Below are 22,032 nucleotides of genomic sequence, written 5' to 3'. Positions count from 1 at the left end.
CACACGCACATAAACACACACTATAGGCTTTTTGAAAACGCCAATTCATCTAATCTGCATGTCTTTGGACTTGGCAGTTTTTGAGTTCATGCTTGCTTCAGAAGGAGTCTCTTTCTTTTTATTCACTTATTCAGATAAGCATTTTAATTAAGCATCAATGCCATAGACATAAACTTAATAAGTTGTGTCTAAAACTAAAATGTTTTTTAAACTCGAAATTGAAAGTGCAACACTGGAAGAAATGGCTTAGTGGTTAGCACTGTCACTTTTTACGTCCAGGGTGTGTATGAGTGCGTGTGTGTGTGAAGTTTGCATGTTATCCCCGTGCTTGGTGGGTTTCCTCCAGGTACTTCCAGGTTTCCTCCCACAGTCCAAAGACATGCAGATTAGGTTAATTGGCGTTCCCAAATTGGTCATAGTAAATGAATGTGTGTGATGTGTGTACCCTGCAATGGATTGGGATTGGTATACCCTATCCCATGACCAAAGTGTCCTGGGATTGGCTCCAGGCTCTCGCGCCCCTGTACACAGGATAAGCCGTAGAGAAGTTGAATGAATGAATATATGAATTTTATTTTAGATCATAACAGCAAAAAGATCAAGCATGTGCATTGTGTCATTTCATGGCAAAGTGTTTTATTTATAGAGATTCAGAACAATGATAACTTATTCAGTGTCCCACAGCCTTGTGGTTTTTAAGTTTTTATAGAGCCGTGTTATAATTATATCTGGCCCAAAAGTTTTTTCTGATGGATATCATGCATGTTTTTTTTCTAACACTGTTATTATTTACCTAGCAGTGCTGCGGATTGGATAAGCTAACGCTAGCTGTTTATGGATGAGAAAAAAAAATCAGATACTTATCGATGTTACAGTTTAATGTGATCATGCGAAAGTCTGGTTCATGAGGAGCCTTTTCTCAGTCAACTGCTAGAGCGAGGCTTTATTATATTCTGCTTTATACACTAATCTAGTTTCTGTGTGTAGGACGGGCACTGCGACAAATTCTCTCTTAACGCTCATAAGTGTTTGTGTGTGTGTGTGTCTGGCTTCCATGCTGTGAGCTTTATTCGTTCTCGCTCTATGACTTGTGATATGCAAACAAGATGTCTTGTGATTTCTTTTTAATCTGTTTAATGGAAGAGAATCTTAAAGAACATTCACATCATGATTGTATAGAAAAAAGAACAAAAACAAAAGCCATAATTCACAGGATCTTTAGCCTTATTGATCAAAGCAGCTCCGAACACACAGGATGAGCTTGTCAAAATTAATGGTTGGACTTTATGTATGTAATAGCTAGAACGACATCATTTTAAGAAAATAAAACATTCAATTCAGACAAGCTGGAAGACAATTCACCAGCCCCAAAAGAGATCTACCAGTTTGACCAGCTCAGCTCTTGTTTTGTTTGCTGGTCAGATTAAACTGGATTTTTCAGCAAGAAGGTCTGTCCGTGTGAACGGGATCCAGCTGTTATTGAGGTGTGATGAGTGCAATAATTTGCATAGATTTGTAGATATTCCTTCATTATCACATGTAAGAAAAAGAAATATTTTTCTTTTAAAGCCATGAATAAGACAAATGGGTGTGAACTTTTGAGGTAAAAAAAACATGAATTCTGACACTCAGTTGCTGTAATGTTTAGATTTTCTACTAGAAAAAAACGATTATTGTGATATGCAAACGTCTATTAGAGTAAAAGTATATTTTGTTTAACCGAGAAACCAAAGCAGGTGGGGGTGCAAACTTTTGCACTTTACTGTAGCTTCTCACCACTTTACAGCCAGACCCAAAAATAAATAAATTAATAAAATTAATATAAGACTTTAGACTACGACTACACACTGATTTTTTCAACAAATTACGTTTTGTCAAATGTTAACAGCTAGCTAACTTAGCTAACCTATCAAGCTAACATTAAGTGTAAAAAAAAAATCATATTGCATAATGTAAAGCGTAAGATATATGGAAATTTATTTCGCACTTACTGTACTTCTGTTCCATTTTTGCTCATAGACACTGGGGAATATTTGTGGTTTTTTTTTCTTTTTTTGTGCTTTTTTGTTACGAATTATCTCCAGTGTCTAAAGCGGTGGTCTAACTTTCAGGGAGGGATAAAATGCACATGAAATAAATCAACCTGCCTGATTTTCTGCAGCATTTAGTTATTGTGAGTCACATAAAGATGGAGTGAGAGCTTTTTTTGTAGATTGAATGCTTAAATACATTAATTGTGCAAAATAAAAAATAATAAATAAATGAGAAGCCTGTGTTTTTATTTATAAAAGTAGCAAATTTAATGTTCAGGAAAATCAGCTTCGTGGATATTCATTAAACACTTAGAGTTTCTTCTTTTTCCCACCTTAAATTTAGTCAATTTCAATTAGAATATCTATTTCGTCCAGGCTGGAATTAAACCAAAAGTCCAGTCTAAAACACATTTGTTATTATTATTTATAAAAATATTTATATCAAAGAATCTGAGATGTAATTATTTATTGATGTCACATGGGGACACTTGTAATATTAATAGTTATTTCATCTTTTTTTTTAAGGCAAAGATTAAGGCGGAGACGAAGCAATGGTTAAGTTCCACTGTATCACTATAAACAGGTAGTCAAACACCATGCGAACTCCACAGAGAAAGACATACAAACCCGTTGTGATGAATTTTATGCTGTTGAAGATTGTGTGTCAATTATTCTGATTTATGGGCAGATCATTAAAAATTGAGATTTCCTGTCATTTCACTTTCTTGCTCCCAGACAATGAGTTATAAATAAATAAATAAATAAATATATATATATATATATATATATATATATATATATAATAAATATTATAAATAAATACATTAAATTAAAGTATGACTTTAGCCTATGATTATGTGTACACACTGATTTTGATCCATAATAGTTAATAAATATTTAGTTTTTTTCCAGCAGACCACGTTTCCGTCAAATGCTAACAGCTTGGTAACGTTTCCAGCTAACATTAAGTGGAATCAAAATTATATTGTATTTTGTAAAGCATAAAAGATTTGAAATTTTATTTTACAATCACTTCTACAGGATCTGCAGAGCTGTCACTAAAGTCTATTGTTTTTTTGCTCATAGACACAATGGATTATTTATTATTTTATATATATATATATATATATATATATATATATATATATTTTTTTTTTTTTTTTCTCTCTCTCTATATTGTCTGTAGTGTCAAGTGCACAAGAAGATCGTGCAAGAGCTGAACGTTTTTGCAGATTGAACGCTTAAATACATTGATTGTGCAAAATATGGCATTTATTAACCAGCCTTATGCCATAACATTGTCATTTAAGAAAGAATGTGAATCGTGATACAGAGTACATTGACTGTGTTTTGGTTGAAAAACAGAGCATGTTTCTTAATATATAGTTGTTTGGTGCTTGGGGATATAGAATAATATTTGTGCCAAAAAGATTTTACTGTATAATTTAAACATGCATAACAAGTGCGGAAGATGTTAAAGATGTAAATTGAAAATGTTCTTTGCACAAAGTATTTTGCAAGGTTCCAATCTTTTCTTTATGTTCTTTCTTTATGCATAAAAAATAAAAGCATTTGTAAAGCATACAAACTCCTTGGTTAGCTGAAGAAAGTTTTAGCTAGCCGAACATGTCTATTATGGGCAAAGTCTCAGTAAGAATGCGACCTCGCTACTGTATGTGATGTTACCTCGTCACAAGTTGTCAGTGTAATTTAGGTGAGTTTTAGAGTTTTTAGAGCAATTTAAATGAGGCACTTTAGCTAAACTCGCAGGCTAAACTGGTTTGATTCTTAGTAAGCGTGCCAACATTACTAATATGATAGCTACTGTACAGCTACTGTAAAGCTAAAATGTAATGGACACTACAAAGGAGGAGTTACAGCTACATTTTTTATCTGTCAAGACTCCATTTTTTGTTGAAAAGGGACAAACCAGAGAGCTGCTTGTGGAGAAAAAGCAAGTCATTATAATCCCAAAAATCAGCCTTGCTTGTTCAAAACTTTCATAGGAAAATTTATCTTAAGGATTCAGCCTGTCGTTAGACACATAATTAATCTCTTGCATAAATCAGGGAGCATATCAGACTCTTTCCTGTCACTGTGTGCATGAAGTTTGCATGTTCTCCCCGCGCTTGGTGGGTTTCCTCCGGGTACTCCGGTTTCCTCCCACAGTCCATAGATATGCAGGTTAGGCTAATTGTCTTTCCCAAATTGCCCGTGGTGTATGAATGTGAGTGTGTGTATATGTGTGTGTGTGCCCTGCGATGGATTGGCACCTTGTCCAGAGTGTACCCCGCCTCGTGCCCTAAGTCTTCTGGGCCCCCGCGACCCTGAATACAGGATGAAGCGGTATAGATAATGAGTGAGAGTGAGTGAGGAAGCATATCTTCTTAAAAAGACTTAAACCACTGCTCTTTTTTAGTAGAGTTAACCTGAAAACAAGAATTGAGACTATGGCACAGAGTGTAAAAAAATTGGTGTGACTTCTTCAATTTGGCAAATCAAAAAAAAAAAAAAAAGGGAAGCAGACAAGGACAAAGAATCATGGAGGACGTCAGCTTACACCAGCCCTAACCGAAAGATTGGGATAAGAGCGATAGATACTGAGCAAAAGAATAATGCCTTGGGGGATACATGTGTGCTTAACTAAGTTCCCATCCACCCCATCCTAACCTGGATCACCTGTACATCCAGTCCAGGGTCAACCCTGCAAGGCTCAGTCAACGAGCTCCACCTCAACAGGACACAACAAGAAATACCTGTGCGTGAAGTCAAGAACTCTTGGAAAGGAATGACTTCAGGTGGGTGAAGACTTGTGAAAAGAGCAACAACAGCGGGAGAGGCAACATGAGGAACAGGTTCAGCTAAAGAAGGCCAATGTTATTCTTACAAAAAAAGGTCTGTTTAGCACTACAGATGTTTCAGGAAACCAATACTGATTAGTTTTTTATTTAAATTGAAATTTGTTTAAGCTCATCTTAAGAACATCACATTTTCAGAAGTGCATCAAGTGGCCACTGTTGGGCCCTTGAGCAAGACCCTTAACCCTCAATAATGTAGGTCACTCTGGATAGTACGTCCGCCTAATGTTGTAAAAGTGATGTTCAATTTCAATTCCTAATGAACAGAAGTTTAAAACACCCTCAGTGATTATTTATAATGGATGTTTATTCTATATTAGACAATTGATCTAGCTAGCAATGGTAAGTTTAGCAACAGAAAGCTAAAGGAAAGGTCTTACATTTTGGTTCGTTCGGAGCTACACAAATTCTCCAAAGCCTCCTTCCATTTGTAAAGCAGCCAGCTGTAACAATAAAGACAGTGTTTAATCTTGGCACAGCATTTATTCCATGGCAGGCTGCTGTTTCTGCAAATCCACCAAATCCACAACATAAATCTACGATACCTGAACTGAGCATTAAAGTCCATAGTTCTAAACATGCTGTGCCATTTCACCTAATTATGAATAATTCCAATAATATAAAAATCTCTAAGCTGCTAAGCTATAACTATTAGCATGTGATATCGAGAAAGAGTTTAATGAAACAGATCAGATTTAGCCACAAGTCAGATTTACCCATTTTCTCTTTTTAAATGTACTCAATTGATGGAGATGTGTCTGGTATCCAGTATTTGCTTTTTTATTAGTGTTATGCTTGAACTATACTGTAAGTTTGTGCCTATGTGGATAACATTTCAGTTTTCCGAATATTCTTGCATTTAAAGTCAAAATTTTGTAAATGCAGGCATTTTTAGAAGCGCATAGAGGATAGAAGATTTATTACAGACTTCAGTACATGCATATTCAACAAGAAGCAGTGCAACAGATCCTCTTTGTCATGCACATCCACATACCTACGGGCACTGGGGGCTAAACGGTTGAGGCTTTGGATTACTGATCAGAAGATTAGGAGTTGGAGCCGCAGCATTGCCAAGCTAGTGCTAGTGTTGAGACCTTTAACAAGGCCCTTTATTCTGACCCCAGCTTCACAACATGCTGGGAAAGGAACCATTTTGACTGTAATATTATATATATTACAGTACCTGTGCATTTTGACAAGTATTAAAAGCTAAAGGAAATCATGTATTGCCAGCTGACCCTCTCTATCATGAGATTATTTTTTCCTTCTAATGAAATTTGAGTCCATTTGATCAACTTATAGTGGACGTTCGACTTGAGAAATCACATGAGGAGGATGAGAAGCATCACATCCATTGCTAGTTAGCTACATTATTCTCAGTGCAAAACTACATTACTGAACCATCCAGTCCAGCTGCCAAAACACAGCTGGAACAGGTGGAGTATCTTCAGGTGAACCTAGAGCAACTTTTACAAGGGTGAGTCAAAAATGATGCTCTGTTGGCCACAATGTCTCATCAGCGCTTTTCATTCAAGACTACTGTCTCCCCAGTCACTGCTGTGCAGGTGTGAACATCATCGGTTTATTTGTAACTGCGGTAAGAGCAAAAATTAACGCCCCACTTGTGATTTGCATGGTAGTAGAAAAGCGTGCAGTGATTCGTTTTTTTGTGGTCTGAGGGTGTACCCGGTGCCGTTTTTTATTAAAGACTTTGTTGTATAGTATTTTAGACTGATAATCTCATAAAGGTGAAAGTTTCTTAAAAAGAATCATTACTGGTGACGAGACACAGATTCATCACTACGAGCCTGAGAGGAAACGGCAGAGTACGGAACAGAAACATCCTCAAGCACAGACCGAGAAAAAGTTCAAAAGTCAACCATCAGCTGGAAAATTCATCAACACTTACAGTTTTCTGGGATTCTCAAGGGCCAGAAGTATTGGAACATCATCAGGAAAAAAAGGTTCACAATCAACAGTGCTCATTACAGCGAGACGCTTATTGAATTTTGGATAAAACGCGAAAAATTGCTATCCAAAGGCGTTGTCATCTTGCATGATGATACATGTACACACACTTCTGTCCATACTGTCGACACTCTGCAAAAACTTTGTTTTGAGGTGTTAAAGCTCCTCCCCCCTGTAGTCCTGATCCCACTCCATCAGACTTTTATTTGTTTGATGCCCTGAAAGCAGCCCTACGAGGATGAAGATTCACTTCTGATGAAGAAGTGAGACAGCAGTGCATTTATGGCTCGCTGTTCAGCAAGGAAATAAAAAAGCTTGTGACAGATGGACAAAATTTATTAAAAGGCAAAAAGATTATGTCAAAACATTTATATATACATATTTTGTTTTCTAAAAGTTCAATAAAATAAATTCTACAGTCAGAGTGCGGATAATTTCTGACTCACCCTTGTACTTTCTGGCCTGATAAAGAAAATACACTTTTTTTTCTTTCTGAGTCATTTTATATGGAAGTGCACTGCATTCACAAAATAAACTAAAAGAAATAAAATATAAATGCTTTTTATTTTTTAGGATTTTTCATAATAATGATTTACTAGTTATGGAATAATACGTCATAATTGCTGTATATGATAGTATGTCTTAACTATGATATAGTAAGTCATCATTATGAGATACACAGTCATGATTATAAGTTTTTTCTTTCCAAAAGGGACTTTAATTATTTTAGACAATGAAAGTAACTGATACAAATACATGAATTTATTCCTGTGAGATATTCACGCAAGACATACAGTATACATAAAATGTACATTACTATTGTAACTATTATAGATGTCCATGAAAATGCATTTGCAAACTGTCCCATTCCCAGAGTGTCCCCTGATTTGGATAAGAGTCTGTTAAATATTACCTGAAAATTCTCATGGGTATAAACTGGGGCTCTGTTGCTTTGCCAAAATTCAGTATCAGTAGTTAAGGAGACCATCAGATAAAAAATAAGTAGCCTTCAAATAAGTAGTTCACCAACATGGTTTCTTTTAAAGTCAACAACTTTTCTGAGAAACAGGACATTTCGGAGAAAAGTCCCTCCTGTGCTGAGGGAAATGCTTCTGAAATCTGAAAGTGGAACTTCCAATCAGAACAGTGTAGAAGCACTAGCTCTTATCTTTACATAGTTGAAATCAACAATTTGTTTGTCCAAAAGCTGTTTGACATTTTTTTTTCCAGGACGAAACACATATCGAAGGTTCTTGGGTTTTACTGTATATGCAAAAACTGAAGCAAGCGAAAACTTCAGGCACGTTTAAGTGCAAACGCTTTAAACAAGGCTGCACTTCTCTCGTTCGCGTTAACATTCAGAGAGTGGAACGCCTGATCATTGGAAATCAACGGATAACTTGTCACCAACTTCCTGGGAGTTATTGCCCCATCCCTCGTACAGTCCTGGGAAATCTAAGCCATTTCTACATGTTTGGGCCTTAAAGGAGTTCCTGGGAGGCCGGCGTTTTGGACAGCATGGTTCATGTTAGCTAGGAGAGCCTTAAACTACAATAAGTGGAGCGAGGAAAAGTGATATAACTGAAACAACATTTAGGCAGCTTTAGTATCTCAGTCATTTATTTCTTATTCTAATGAAGCAATAACAAAAACCCCTGATGTATGCATGATTGAGTGCAATTTGGTGAAGGGGAACATTGTGTGAATTAGATCTCTTTGCCAAATCATTCCTTCTGATGCAAGCTTTGGCAGTCCTAACCTTTGGACTAGAGAGGTGTGTTACAATTATAACTCCTTATATCATCACTATCTAACCTCGTGCTTGGTGTTTACAGTAGTGTGTGTGTGTGTGTGTGTGTTTTCTGGTCGCTCCCAGAGGTGTTGCCAAGTCTGGATTGGCGGAGCTGGAACACACCCACGGTGTTGTGTAAGTTACGCGAGGCATCTACTCCGTGTGTGTGAGACCAGAGCGAGGCTGATTGGGTGTCGGTAAAGACCACGTGAGAGGCTGCTGGGAAAGTTGCCTAAAAATACAGGCCGCTCTGATCGGAGCTGAAAGCTGAGAGACTCATCGTGGCTGCATGACTGCACCCTTTTAGTGAACTTTTGTGAAGCTTTTTTATGCCAGAAAATTACAATACAGTGCTACAAAAACACTGTGATAAAATACTTCGACTTGTCCCGTCTAATTACAAAAACACATGAAGTGATGAATTTGAATCTGAAAGGGAAGCAGAGAGAGCTCTCATTAAGAGATAAGAAAAGGTAAAGGTTGTAAGATCCTACAATGAGGTTTTTGCTAAACGTTATGGTTCAGTGCTGCTGGGTAATTTGGGGTCTTAAAAAAAAGGCGAACTGAAATGAACTCCTTTTGGAAGGAGAGTTGTATAATCCTACTTAAAAAACTTTGCAGTTCCCCCAGTAACAGCCCTGAAAACTTTCTCCAGCGTATAAAACCTGATTCTAAGTATGATATCAGCAGAACATATAACCTGCAGTTTCAATGGCTTACAAGCATATTCCTTCATTGTGAAGGTGTTCGAAGATTAAAAATTTATAGATGTTCCTTTTTTTTATAGTAATTTAATGATTAAATCTATATCAATAAAAAAAAACAGGTTTGGTCTGTATATTAAACAGAACTTGCATTTTCAGTGATATGCTCATGTTTCATACATTGGACGACCTGAAACCAGTCTCTGAAAATGCTATGTCTGTATGTCTGTATGTCCGTCCAGCCAGATTTGATCACAGCATCACGCGAAACAGTACTTAGATCTCTGCCTGAAGTTTAATCTGCACCATAAGTGAAATCGAAATGTTAGGTAAAGGCGATGTTATGAACAGGTGTGTCCCAGATTTAATAATCTACTTTAAAATAAGATACTAATAATATACCTGCTCATTGTACACAAACACCTGCACCAATAGATATTAATCAGGAAAGCGAAACTGAATATGTTAAAAAGTTGTATAAGTGAATTTTAACACACTGGAGTCGTTTTAAGACAAAACTTTGGTTGAGATTTTGTTGATGATTGATGACGTTGATGATTCACAAGTTGTAAGATACTCAACCTCACAACATTTTATTTCTTTGTATTAATAAGTTAGACAGAGAGACAGAGAGACAGACAGACGTGTACGTGGGCTTTAACCTGAAATAATAATATCACTGATTACATTAAAGCATCAGATTATTTTAAGCTTTAATCTTTTAACTATTTCTACAAATTCTCTAAAAAGAAAAAGTGCATAATATATTTAATGGATATCTTTAACCCTAACCCGAACCCGAACCCTACTTAAACCCTTCACTTCATAGCTGTATTTCTGAATCAGATAAAAGTGTCTGTTAAATAAGAATATCACCTTACACCTCTACAGTAATGTGTATAAACCGTGGGTCTGTTGCTTAGACTAAATTGCCAAATCATTAGTTAAAGCGTGTGTAGTCAGGGGATAAAACTTATACTGTAGTTCTGTTAAAACAAAAGAAAAAAAAGAAACAGTCTTCGAATAAGTAGCTTACCAACATGGCTTCTGAGAAACAGGACATTTTGGATAAAAGCTCCCCCTCCACTGGGAAAATCCTACTGAAAATCGGAAAGTGTAACTTTCAGAACTATCAGAACAGTGTCTCTTATCTCTTATCTTCACGTCCCTGAAATCCACAATATTTCAATATTGACAAACAGTGCTTGTTCATGCAGTGCCATGTGCAATGTGCCAGACTGCAAAACAGGAGTTACAGTAAATGAAGAGGTTTTGAATGAATGAGACAGACAGGAGGTAAACAGCTCTGTTGTCATTATATCTGTATCTTACATTAGATTATCTGTAAGTAATGAAAGCGGAGGCGTGGCTCAGTGGTTGGCACTGTCGCCTTGCACCTCCACGTTCCGGGTTCAATACTCGCCTCGGGGGTCTGTGTGTGTGGAGTTTGTGTGTTCTCCCTGTGCTTGGTGGGTTTCCTCCAGGTTCTCCGGTTTCCTCCTACATTCCAAAAGACATGCAGATTAGGCTAATTGGTGTTCCCAAATTGTCCGTAATGTGTGAATGAGCGTGTGTGTGTGTGTGTGTGTGTGTGTTTGTGTCCTGCAAAGGATTGGCACCCTGTCTCCGCCTCTCCTGGGACAGGCTCCAGGCCCCACGCGACCCTGTTCACAGGATTAAACGGTATAGATGATGAATGAGTAAGTGAGTGAAAGTAATGAAATGGTCTGTTATACTCTTATGACAGGCTCACTTTATACAATATTATTGCAGTTTCTCCCTTTGTTCTTTTATAAACAATTCACACACAAATATACTTGGATAGCCAAGACTATTTTTATGCATTAATATTTACTTCTTTATTATGAGAAAATGAGAAAAAGAGAGAGTAAGAGAGTACACAAAAAGTGTATGAAATTCTTTTTCAACATGCTTAACAGGACGCTGTCACACTGTTCTGCACCATCGCCATGGCAACTCTTTACTGTGAGACACACTGCGTAAACAAAGCAATGCCACTAACACACAGGTGTACGCTGATTTGTGAAATGATCCACTCCTTTTTTAAAAAGGATTTTTCCCTTCGTTCATATCCAGTGCCCGACCACACCCCCACTGCCACAATAACACACATGGACCTCTTCTGTACATTGTACCTTTAAATCCATTCGTAATTACAATTAAATATGTGGAATACCCATATGAATAGGAAACATACCACAAAGTAAATCGATTAAATAATTTTAAATAATATGATTTTTTTTTAATGCAACCAGCTGAATGTTGAGGAAAAATTATTATAGAGCAATAATTTAGTAATTTGCATGAAAACAAATACGAGTCAAACGCCTAAAAATGCAAATTAGGTTGCAGTTAAAACAGACTGCTTGCAGACCAAGACGAGCCGTTTAAGCTCGCCGTGTTGAAAGGAAACAAGAGAGTTAACATGCAACTGAAGTAAAATAATGCATCATAAAACCTCCTCAAGAAGGAATTCCAACATGTAACTGGTTAGTTTTTCCCTGACAGCTGTGTTTAAAATATACTGTAAGAATAAACAAAAGATTATAAAGTAAAACATACAAGAATAGACCAAGGAAGATGCAGAAGTGTCAGAAAGACAAAGTTAACACAATTTGCCTTAAAAATAGATAATGCACAACAAAACAAATAAACAAACGAGAGGAAACATGAGTTGATGATTGTAACAGAACTGTTCGGGAATCGGCTGAATGAAATGGGATTTATGTATCGAAAAGATAAACAAAAACCAACACTGACATGTAACCTAAATTACATTGAGTTATGATATGGCGTTGCATGTCAGGTAAAGGACCAGGGGGAATGGCAGTTACTGCCTCAAGAGTCAGTGCACAGCTATACTTTGTATGAGGGGTGTTCAAGTTAAACAGAGACTTTTAAATCTGCAGAATAACAGATTAACAGTTATGAGAGTAAATATTCCTTTATTTCTTGATATAATTCGCTGCTACACTAATGCACTTATCCCAGTGTTTGAAACTCTGGCCTCCCAGGAACTTCTTTAATTTCCCAAACATGTGGAAATTTCTTGAAGTGAGGTCATGACTGCCTGGGGGATGTGGCAGTGACTCCCAGCAGAGTTCCTGTAATGTGCAAGTGGTATTGGTGAATAATGTGTTCATTTCCTACGGACTGATGAATATCTTTTCATGGATCAAACGTTCCCCTTATGAATGTTTACGAGCGAGACGTGCGGCCTGCTTTAAAGCACTTGCTCCACTCAGATGTTTTACTGCGGCTTAGAGTCTCATCACCATACTGTGATTAAGTTTTATGTGTATGTCAGTTGGATGTACGGCTTTATTCAGTAGAAACTTGACTTATACGCTTGAATTAGACTTAAATGTATAAGCTTTCGTTCAACTCACTTAAATGGCCAGAAAACATTCAGGATCTCAATCTGATTAATTTTGTTTTTAATGGTCCATGAGTAGACTCCACTCTGCAAAACTGATCTCTCAACTGTTGTCTGAAATTCATTCATTCATCAGGCTATAGAGGAGCAACAGAGTACTAATAGAGATTTTTTAAAAATGTTTGTTACATTTGATTCTTTGGGTCCAGTGAGCAAAATTTTGTCATGTTAATACTTCCACCTAAGTGTTGCTTGTTCGTACGTGGTCCACCCCTGGACATGAGCAGCGCTGGAGGTCCAGAGTTCACCTGGACATTTCCTGCTTGAACTGCTGATGAACCTGAGTTTTATAATGTGTGTGTGTGTGTGTGTGTGTGTGTGTGTGTAATCAACAATTTGTGGTGAACTTTGCACATACATGATAACAGATTGCATAATCGGTGACAGCTTTATTTCTGAGCTGATCTGAAACAAGGGTTATTTTTCCATTTTCCAAGCAAATTCCATATTCCAGAACCAAATAATCCACTTGAGATGTAATCTCACTATCCGATTTGCATATACCTTTATTTAATCTAAGAACGGTCAAAACTACAGTATTAGGAATAAACATATAAAAGAAACATTTTGTCTGTACATTAGTCAGAACTCCCTCTGTCAGTGATATCCTAATATTTCATACATTGAAGGATCTGAAACCAGTCTCAGGAATTTTTCTGTCTGTCTGTTCATGCAGATTTTGTCACAGCGTCACACAAAACTGGCAGGACAGAATTTAATGAAACTTTGCCAGTTCTTTGGTCTCTGCCTGAAGTTAAGCCTGCATCATAATTGAAATCAAAATGTTGAGTAGACGTTAAGTTAAGCGCAATTTTTTGGCAGATTTTGAACCGCAAGTTTTGACAGCGTACTGTGCATGCGTCGAACTGTGGGCGCGTCTTAAATTCATTAAATTTAATGAAACTTATTGCAGTACTTAGATATCTGCCTGAAGTTTATCCTGCACCACAAGTGAAATCAAAATGTTGAGTAAAAGTGATGTTTATAAACAGTTGTGCGGTGGATTTATGCTGTAAAAATTAAAAATAAATAATAATAAAGCTATTTAAAAATTAATTTACAAATTTTTAATAATAAGCTACCGATAGATATTAAAAGGAACAGCTAAACTGCATATTTTTACAGAAATAGTATTATTATAATAGTATACTAAAGTGAATTTTAACATGCTAGAGTCGTTTTAAGGCAAAAATTTATTTTTACAGATTACAGAGTGTGCGCTTTGACTGACGACGGAATAAATACAACTGAGAGTAAACAAGGCGTCAGACACTCAACCGTACAAAATGTGATGTGAGAGTTTTGCTGTACAAAAAGACAGAGATACAGACATGTACGTGGGCTTCAGCCTAAAATTATATCACTGATTACATTAAAGCTCATTAGATTATCTTTAGCTTTAATCTTTTTATTATTTCTACAAACGCTTTAACCGTCTTTAAACCCTTTACCAACGCTAATACTGTTAGACCGTCTAATACTGTTAGACTGTGTGTTAATATCAAGGATGCTATGAATTACAGTATTTGCATCTCCGTTTGGACGCCGTTAAATCTTGATCTTGAACATGATTGGCTGGTGAAAATAGTCGACGTCTCTTTTAACCAATCAGATACGGGCGGTCGGCCCACGGACGAGGAATATAAGCGACCGCTCAGCCACTAGCCGCTTCATTCATTCAGGGTGCAGTCTATCGACAGGGTGTGTTTGATTTTAACAACAATTTTATTTTAAGGGCCAGGCAAACAGCTAAGTAGCCAGCTAGCCATTCTACTAGAGTATTAGCTAATTTCACAAGTATATTCATCAGAAACATGAACGGCCACGATAACTCCATCATTGATGACTGCTTCCTGTTCACTTCCGAGTCAGTCGGTGAAGGACACCCTGGTATGTATATATATAATGAAAATTATTGGCATCATGTTTTTATGGTACAGATAAGCTTCAATTGTAGATGTTTTGGGCCATAAAGACGAGCAGGTTGAGCTAATTGAAACTGTCTCGCGCGATACCTGGGCGCAGTTAGCATGTTAGCAAACAATAGCTTCTTTAATTGTCAATTTTCTTTTTCTTTTTTTTTTTTTTTTTAGCGCGCATTTCTTTCTAAAGTTTAACGATTGAAGACACCACGTGTATTTATATAATTTCAATCTTGGATTCTAGAAATCTTAAATATGTTGTACTTGTATTAGGTTTATAGGCGGCTTGTTTGCCGGGTAATCCTGAGCACGCGCGTTTATCAGGCCGAATCAGGGCAAGCGCGAGCTACAGGCCAAAAAAATAAATTGTATATACATTATAAATAAAGTGTGTGTGTATATATAGAAAATGGCTGTAGAGGTTAATTTTTGCTAGTATGTTTTGTTAAATACACCTAAAACGAAAAATGTAATTTCTGTGGAGTGATGGAGAAACATCGCGCATGCGCACGACGCAAGCGTAAACATGTGGCCATTCTAAAGCTTGAAGGATGATCTAATTTTTCTTTGCCTAGATGTCCATGATAATTAATATTTTAATTATTTACACAGTTTGTCGACACAGTTTTATTTTCTATGCATTCTACTAACATCTTTTTAAAAGTCCTGTATCAGTTTTGTTTAAATTGAATTTTTTTAACAATGTTAAAAAAAGAATTTCTTTGATCATTCTTTTTATGTTCTTTAACAAAACCAAAGAGCAGAGATAGAAAATATATTTATATAGAGGGAGAGGAAATGATGTTTGTTAGGAAGGTGTTACTCAATCCGCAGTCTTATTGTATGCTTTTGTGTCTCCACGTGTTTGCGGTCTTGCATCAGCCTCCATCCAGGTTGCCAGATTTTTCTTCTCATTTCCCCACCTTGCAACCAAAGTAAAGTTATGGTTATGATCAAAGTCCTAAATATGTTTATTAAATTCACTTTTTATTATTTTTTTTTTGTAAAATATATTGTGTAAGTGAGTATTGTTTTGCTTTTAAATCTGTGTGCTCTTATCAGGTCAATCAAGGCTTTCAGTTTAGTCTCTGTGCCACGTGTGATTTTACGCGTGTGTGTGTATGTGTATATATATATATATTAATTTTGTGATCATTTTTGAGCAAGTGCCAGATTATTCTCTTGTATAGGGTGTTAATATGAATGTACTGTCAGTGTAGGCAGAAACCCGAGATTATACATGTATATAGAGATTTCCATACCTGAGATTAATGTACTTGGATTTTTTTTTTTCTTAAAATCGAAATTGTGCTCATCCACATGAATGTTTTAAAGATGTTCATGCGGACAAGAGGTTCTTACTAGAAAGTGTAGTACTACCCAAACTGGCAACCCTTGCATCGGAGGGAAAATCTTTCAGTTGCATTTTAGATTCAAGCCCATGTAATTACAAAAATCACAATGTTTAAATTTAATACTTTGTGCCATTAAGTTTTCTTGTGCAATATGCAAGCACATGCTGTTTTCCTCAAATTTTTTATATAGATATATTTTTTTTAATTAATAAATGTGATGTACTCACTAGTGTGCTCCTGCATAAAGCAGTGTGGGACAGGCTGATGCATGGGTGCCTCAAATCCTGGCTGTGTTGTAGCCGATTTAAACTTCTTATCTCTGCTCTAAATATAGAGTCCCTCTGCAGGCTGCAGGGTAGTAACCCAACTCAATCATAACCCAGCTGTTGAGTTCAGCGCATGCTCTGGTTCATGCTCGGGGATTAGTAGAAAGCAGCAAGCATTTGGCAAAAAAAAAAAAAATGTTAAAGGCATCTTCTTAATGCAAATTTGTTCCCATGTTGTGGTGCTAAATGGAAAATGTTAGCTGCTGCTTGTTTGTTTAAAAAAAAAAAAAAAAAAAAGGCATGGGCAATTTGTGATGTCACCGTTGTTTAATTTTTCTGCATTCAGGGTTATGGAATAACCATCGTCGTGGTTTAATTAGTAGAGTTTAACTTGCCATTGTTTCTACCATTATGTTGCAATACATGTTTGTGATTGCATGCATTATTTGTGTTTTTAAAACAGTTGTAAACTCTATGGAGATGGGATGAGCATTTTGTACAGAATTTAAATTGAACATTTTTTAAGCCTACTGAGTTAGTCCCTTTGATGATGCTAATATGATTGAAGACTTAAAGCACTGATGTATGCGGTGTGATAAAGCATGTAATGTCTGTGTACCCCTGCGTACAGATGTCTCAATCAGCCAGTAAAATGACCTGCTCATATGTTACAGTAGATTCAGTAGAAGCTGCTTTGGCTGCGGTTCGCTTCGTTGATCTCGAGGGGTTGATTACATTCGAATCAGACCTGATCATCTTTAAACATTAATAAAGCTTAGTTTTACATCATGAATCAGAAATTTCTGCTTTATATTTATATTATATTGCAGTAATATGACGGCGTTTTATACCTTTGATGTGAATGTGTCGTATTTTACCCCCCCAGATAAGATTTGCGACCAGATCAGCGATGCCGTATTGGACGCTCATCTCAAGCAGGACCCCAACGCTAAGGTCGCCTGTGGTACGTGTTGTTACAACTATAATAGTATCACTGCTAAACTTGAGGCTCTGTAAATGAGGATGCACGTTAACTGAACATCGTGTGTGGCTATATAATGCATAAACAGAAAATAATCACTAGCGATTTCGTTACATATGTTTCAGTTTAAGATTTTATATATAGAAATTTTCCTTGGATTTTATTCTTTCTTATGATCTTGCTGCAATCTTGTCTCCTTCCAGAAACTGTGGCTAAGACCGGAATGATCTTGCTTGCCGGGGAGATCACCTCCTCTGCCAATGTCGATTACCAGAGGGTTGTTAGAGAAGCCATAAAGCAAATTGGCTATGATGACTCCTCCAAAGGTGGGGCTTTAACATCGAACCGGCTGTGCAAATAAAGTTTATTTGATTTGGGTCAGATGTGTCTTTTGGCCGTTGTTGTGTCTTGAGTATAGGTTTGTGGGTCTATAGGATTGTTTCATATTTTTGATAGCTAGATATCCATATCCCAATGTTTGTTAGTGAGCATGAAAGTAGGATATTTGGCTTTAATTTAATTCTAGAATGCTGTATTAAGTGTTTATTTTGTGGTCATGTTGTAGTTTGTAGTGTGTGTTTATTTATTTTGTAATGTCTGTATTGTGACTTGCATTTTTGTGGCTCCCTCATTTTGCTTCTGTGGCTCAAACCCCCCTTTTTAAATGTTTTTTTTTTTTTATTTTTATTTTTTTATAAATTGCACAGGGTTCGACTACAAGACCTGCAACGTCCTTGTGGCCCTGGAGCAGCAGTCCCCTGATATCGCGCAGGGCGTCCACCTGGACCGCAACGAGGAAGACATCGGTGCTGGAGACCAGGTGAGCATGTTGATAAATCTCTCGTCTTTAGAATATGGTGTGGACCGAATGCTGGGGACCGGCGGGTATTTACACAAGGCTTCATCGTGAGTTGGGATGACTGTAGCATGTGAAGTAACACTGAGACCTACTTTTTGCGGTTTTCAGGGTTTGATGTTTGGCTACGCCACTGACGAGACGGAGGAGTGTATGCCCCTGACCATCATCCTGGCACACAAGCTGAACGCTAAAATGGCTGAGCTGCGTCGCAACGGATCTCTGCCATGGCTGAGGCCGGACTCCAAAACTCAGGTGAGTGTAGATGTAGATTTTATGCCCTTTTTTAAAAATTATTATTATTTTTTAAATAGATTTAGATTTCAGCGAAAGAGTGGATTTTTGAGGAAGGAGGGGGAAGCAATAAAAGATGTATCATGGAAAGTGATGTGTTTTGCTTCGGGTAATTTTTTTTTTGTGGAAACGTAATCAGTAAAAGTTCAGCTGTTAATTTTCTCCTTTGCTCTCCTTAGTCCCATCTGTAAGTAAATGTCATGTTGCGTATAAAGCTTCAGTCCAGCTGTCCTGATTTTTCTAAACATCGGTCAACCTCTATTCCAGAGATTTATTACCTCGTCCAAAGTTAAATTCCAGCTCTTTGTCTTCCGTGCAGGTCACTGTGCAGTACCGTCAGGACCGCGGCACCATGATCCCCTTGCGTGTGCACACTGTGGTGGTGTCTGTGCAGCACGATGAGTTCATTAACCTGGACGAGATGCGTGACGCACTAAAGGAGAAGGTCGTTAAGGCAGTGGTGCCCAGTCAGTACCTGGACGACGACACTATTTATCACATGCAGCCCAGTGGGCGCTTCGTCATTGGAGGACCACAGGTGAGGGCGGGGGGAGCATGCAGCGTGACGGGACGTGTGTGTGCCTTAACTGGATTACAGTATTGAGTTGTTAATTGTGATGTAGGGTGACGCTGGTCTGACCGGACGTAAGATCATCGTGGACACGTATGGAGGCTGGGGAGCTCACGGGGGTGGCGCGTTCTCCGGGAAGGACTACACTAAAGTGGACCGCTCCGCCGCCTACGCTGCCCGCTGGGTCGCCAAGTCTCTGGTGAAGGCGGGCCTTTGCAAACGCGTCCTTGTGCAGGTGAGGATTCAATCGAGGATCTTTTTCAATCGAGGATCACAGTATAGTTTAAAATGGATTTACCTTACCGTTTGTTTTTTTTAACTCTCAGCTATCTTATGCCATCGGCGTGGCGCATCCTCTCTCCGTGTCCATCTTCCACTACGGCACCTCCGAGAAGAGTGAGAAGGAACTGCTGGAAATAGTGAGGAAGAACTTTGACCTCCGGCCTGGGGTCATTGTCAGGTAAAGTAGGCGTGTCTGTCTGTAATAGTCTTAGTGTAACTCTATGTTGTAAATTGTATAAACTGTGCCTTAAACATTTTCTTAGACTAAACCTCATGGTTTAAAAGCATCAAGGCTTAAATGAATCACATTTGTGTCTAGTTACCTGTCTATGAAAGGCAAACAGTAACCGGGTATAAAGGAGTTTATAATTAGTTTGTACACAAATTATAAGATGCAACACTTGTCAGTTTCACGTGGCTTAGATGGTTGTATGTAAAATATTTCACTCACGAGTTTCCTGAAGCAGCTATTTATGCTGAAAATGTTTTGGTAAAAGTTTCCGATGGCGTTTTCATCTCGTTCTCCTGTGTTCCTCCAGAGACCTGGACCTGAAGAAGCCGATCTATCAGCGCACCGCCGTGTACGGCCACTTCGGCCGCGATTCCTTCTCGTGGGAGGTGCCGAAGAAGCTTCACTACTAAACCTGTAACGGCTTCTCCTTTCGGTCAGCAGGTGTACACTACAGAGAAACCTTGCTGCTTTGAGGAGAAGGATGTATCCTCATGCCTAACCTTAGACCCCCTTCCTTAAAATCAAATTATCCCAAAGATAGATGAATGAATACGTCCTCCCTCCTTTCGCTTGCACCCGCTTTCAACACTTGTTGACCACCTTAGGAAGGTCCGTCTCGTGACCGCTTGCATATATACTTTTTTTTTTTTTTTTTTTTTTTTACCCTTTCTGTCCCATACTTCTCCTCCTTTCCTCTCCTGCATCCTGCTGAAGTTATAATGGTACAAATTGATATTTTAAATGCAGATTGCTATGCATTTCCACATGAAGCACTGAAGCCAATCACATCTTGTTTTTGTTTTTCTTCCCCCCTGCAAGTACCATTTGTGACAGCATTTTTTTTTTCTTAAGCGACGCATTTCAGTCAATATCGTGCTAAAAACTTGATCAGTGAAATGTTGAACAATCTGAATGCCAGCTTTGGGTGGAATCAAAGTATAACTCTAAAAGACCTGGTTCGATTAGAGAACATGCATAATATATATTTTATTACGTGACACGGTGTTATTTTTTTCAGAAATCTGTTGACTTCTCAGTCCTTGCAGGCCATATTTATTCTGGTGTGTTACAGAGAAGCCAGAAGCTGCTACCAACTGTGGCTCTGAAGGACTGTGAGATTCTTAACTCCGCCCTCTTCTGCTTATTTCTAAGATTATTTTTATAAAGTTAAATTTTATCTCGGTAGCTCTGTTGGCAGTTTATTTTTTTATTATTATTATTTTTTTCCTAGACCAAGGTGAAGTCACTGCACTTCCCCCTCTGCGCGCGGTCGATAGTCGGCGTAGTTACAGAGAAGCTGATCTCCCTCGCCGCCACAGAGGGGTCGACTTCACCACTTGAATTGCACCAGTTTTCAAGCCCTGCTGTCCGTACGGAAGTAGTCAGGGAGCCGTAGAGCACTGGAAAGTTGTTCCTTTTTGTATGGGGGAAACTTTTTAAAGGATGATCCTGCGCGGCAGTGTAGCTGGACGCCCCAGTGTCTCACCCTGCGGCATCCTCATGGCATCGTACAGAAAAGCTCTGAGGCTCTGACGCCGGGTGGCTCTGGAAGCTGTGACCATTGTTGCCTGTCTTATCTTATTAGATTTACTTGATTGACTGCAAATGAAGAGGGATTAACCATACTGTACACGCACACAAAGTATTTTATTACATATTGGATGACCTGCCCTGCACCCGAGGCGGAAGCAAGAGTTTGGCCAGTGTTGTACAGAGAAACTGGCCTTGTTTACGTTGCTCTGCTCGGGAGCGGTCAGAGTCCTTTACATTTTTTTTTTTTATTATTATTTAAATTCCAGCCATAGGTGCACCAGACTGGTTACTGGAAGAGCAAAAGTGCCTTTTTCTGGTCTGTTTTTTCTTCCCCTCTCTCTCCATCCATGCCCCACTCCTTTTTTTTTTTTTTTTTTTTTTTCCCCCCCCTTCCATCTGCTCTGTCCACCAGAATTTCTCCCTCTGAGATGTATGCACCTGCAGCTATTCCTAAATTTGTTTTTTTTTTTTTTTATTCCATCCCCCCACCATCCCTACTTTTCCCAAATGTTGATACTGTCTCCTGATTGATTAAATAAAACGTCTGCTCCCATGTCCTGAGGTTTCTTTTGAGTCTTGTGTGACGTTTCTGATCTGGTATTCCAAAAATTTATTTGCAGATTGACATTATTACATGTTCTGATTTTGGCTTATTTTTAGGGTCTTTATTTATTTTTTTAAAGAATGTCTTCCTCCAGTCTCAGGTTTTATGTATTTACACTGTATGCCCTGCAGTGGATTGGTACCCTGTACTGAGTCCCGTGGAATCGGCTATATTCCTTTTCTGTAGAGGTAGTGAGTATTTTAAAGTATGATGAAAAATCTTTGTAATAGTCTCAGTGATGCGTTCACTGGAAGCACTGACTGATTTGACTGAGCCCAATTAATAAAGTTGAGAGTGTGAGGTCATGTCCGTTAAAATGTATT

The 22,032-nt window shown here is 38.0% G+C and overlaps 1 protein-coding gene across 1 annotated transcript; it reads left to right on the top strand.

Annotated features, from left to right (window-relative positions):
* The first annotated feature begins 14,499 nt into the window (after positions 1 to 14,499).
* Positions 14,500 to 21,666, top strand: mat2aa (methionine adenosyltransferase II, alpha a). Its single transcript, XM_053515581.1, has 9 exons — positions 14,500 to 14,702; positions 17,242 to 17,319; positions 17,541 to 17,663; positions 18,045 to 18,157; positions 18,305 to 18,448; positions 18,807 to 19,025; positions 19,111 to 19,293; positions 19,385 to 19,518; positions 19,880 to 21,666. The coding sequence occupies exons 1-9, from the start codon at positions 14,627 to 14,629 to the stop codon at positions 19,980 to 19,982; spliced, it is 1,173 nt and encodes a 390-aa protein (XP_053371556.1). The 5' UTR covers positions 14,500 to 14,626; the 3' UTR covers positions 19,983 to 21,666.
* The last annotated feature ends 366 nt before the right edge of the window (positions 21,667 to 22,032 follow it).

This window comes from Clarias gariepinus, chromosome 17, assembly GCF_024256425.1.
Source record: "Clarias gariepinus isolate MV-2021 ecotype Netherlands chromosome 17, CGAR_prim_01v2, whole genome shotgun sequence".
Classification (NCBI taxonomy): domain Eukaryota; kingdom Metazoa; phylum Chordata; class Actinopteri; order Siluriformes; family Clariidae; genus Clarias; species Clarias gariepinus.
This window is presented reverse-complemented; position numbering and strand designations above follow the sequence as displayed.

What these genes read in the sequence shown, in the direction of transcription:
- mat2aa (XM_053515581.1), top strand. Translation starts at nt 14,627, where the DNA reads ATGAACGGCCACGATAACTCCATCATTGATGACTGCTTCCTGTTCACT. An exon ending in CTATGATGACTCCTCCAAAG is followed by an intron (nt 17,664 to 18,044) that starts GTGGGGCTTTAA and finishes TAAATTGCACAG; the next exon opens with GGTTCGACTACAAGACCTGC. An exon ending in TCGTCATTGGAGGACCACAG is followed by an intron (nt 19,026 to 19,110) that starts GTGAGGGCGGGG and finishes ATTGTGATGTAG; the next exon opens with GGTGACGCTGGTCTGACCGG.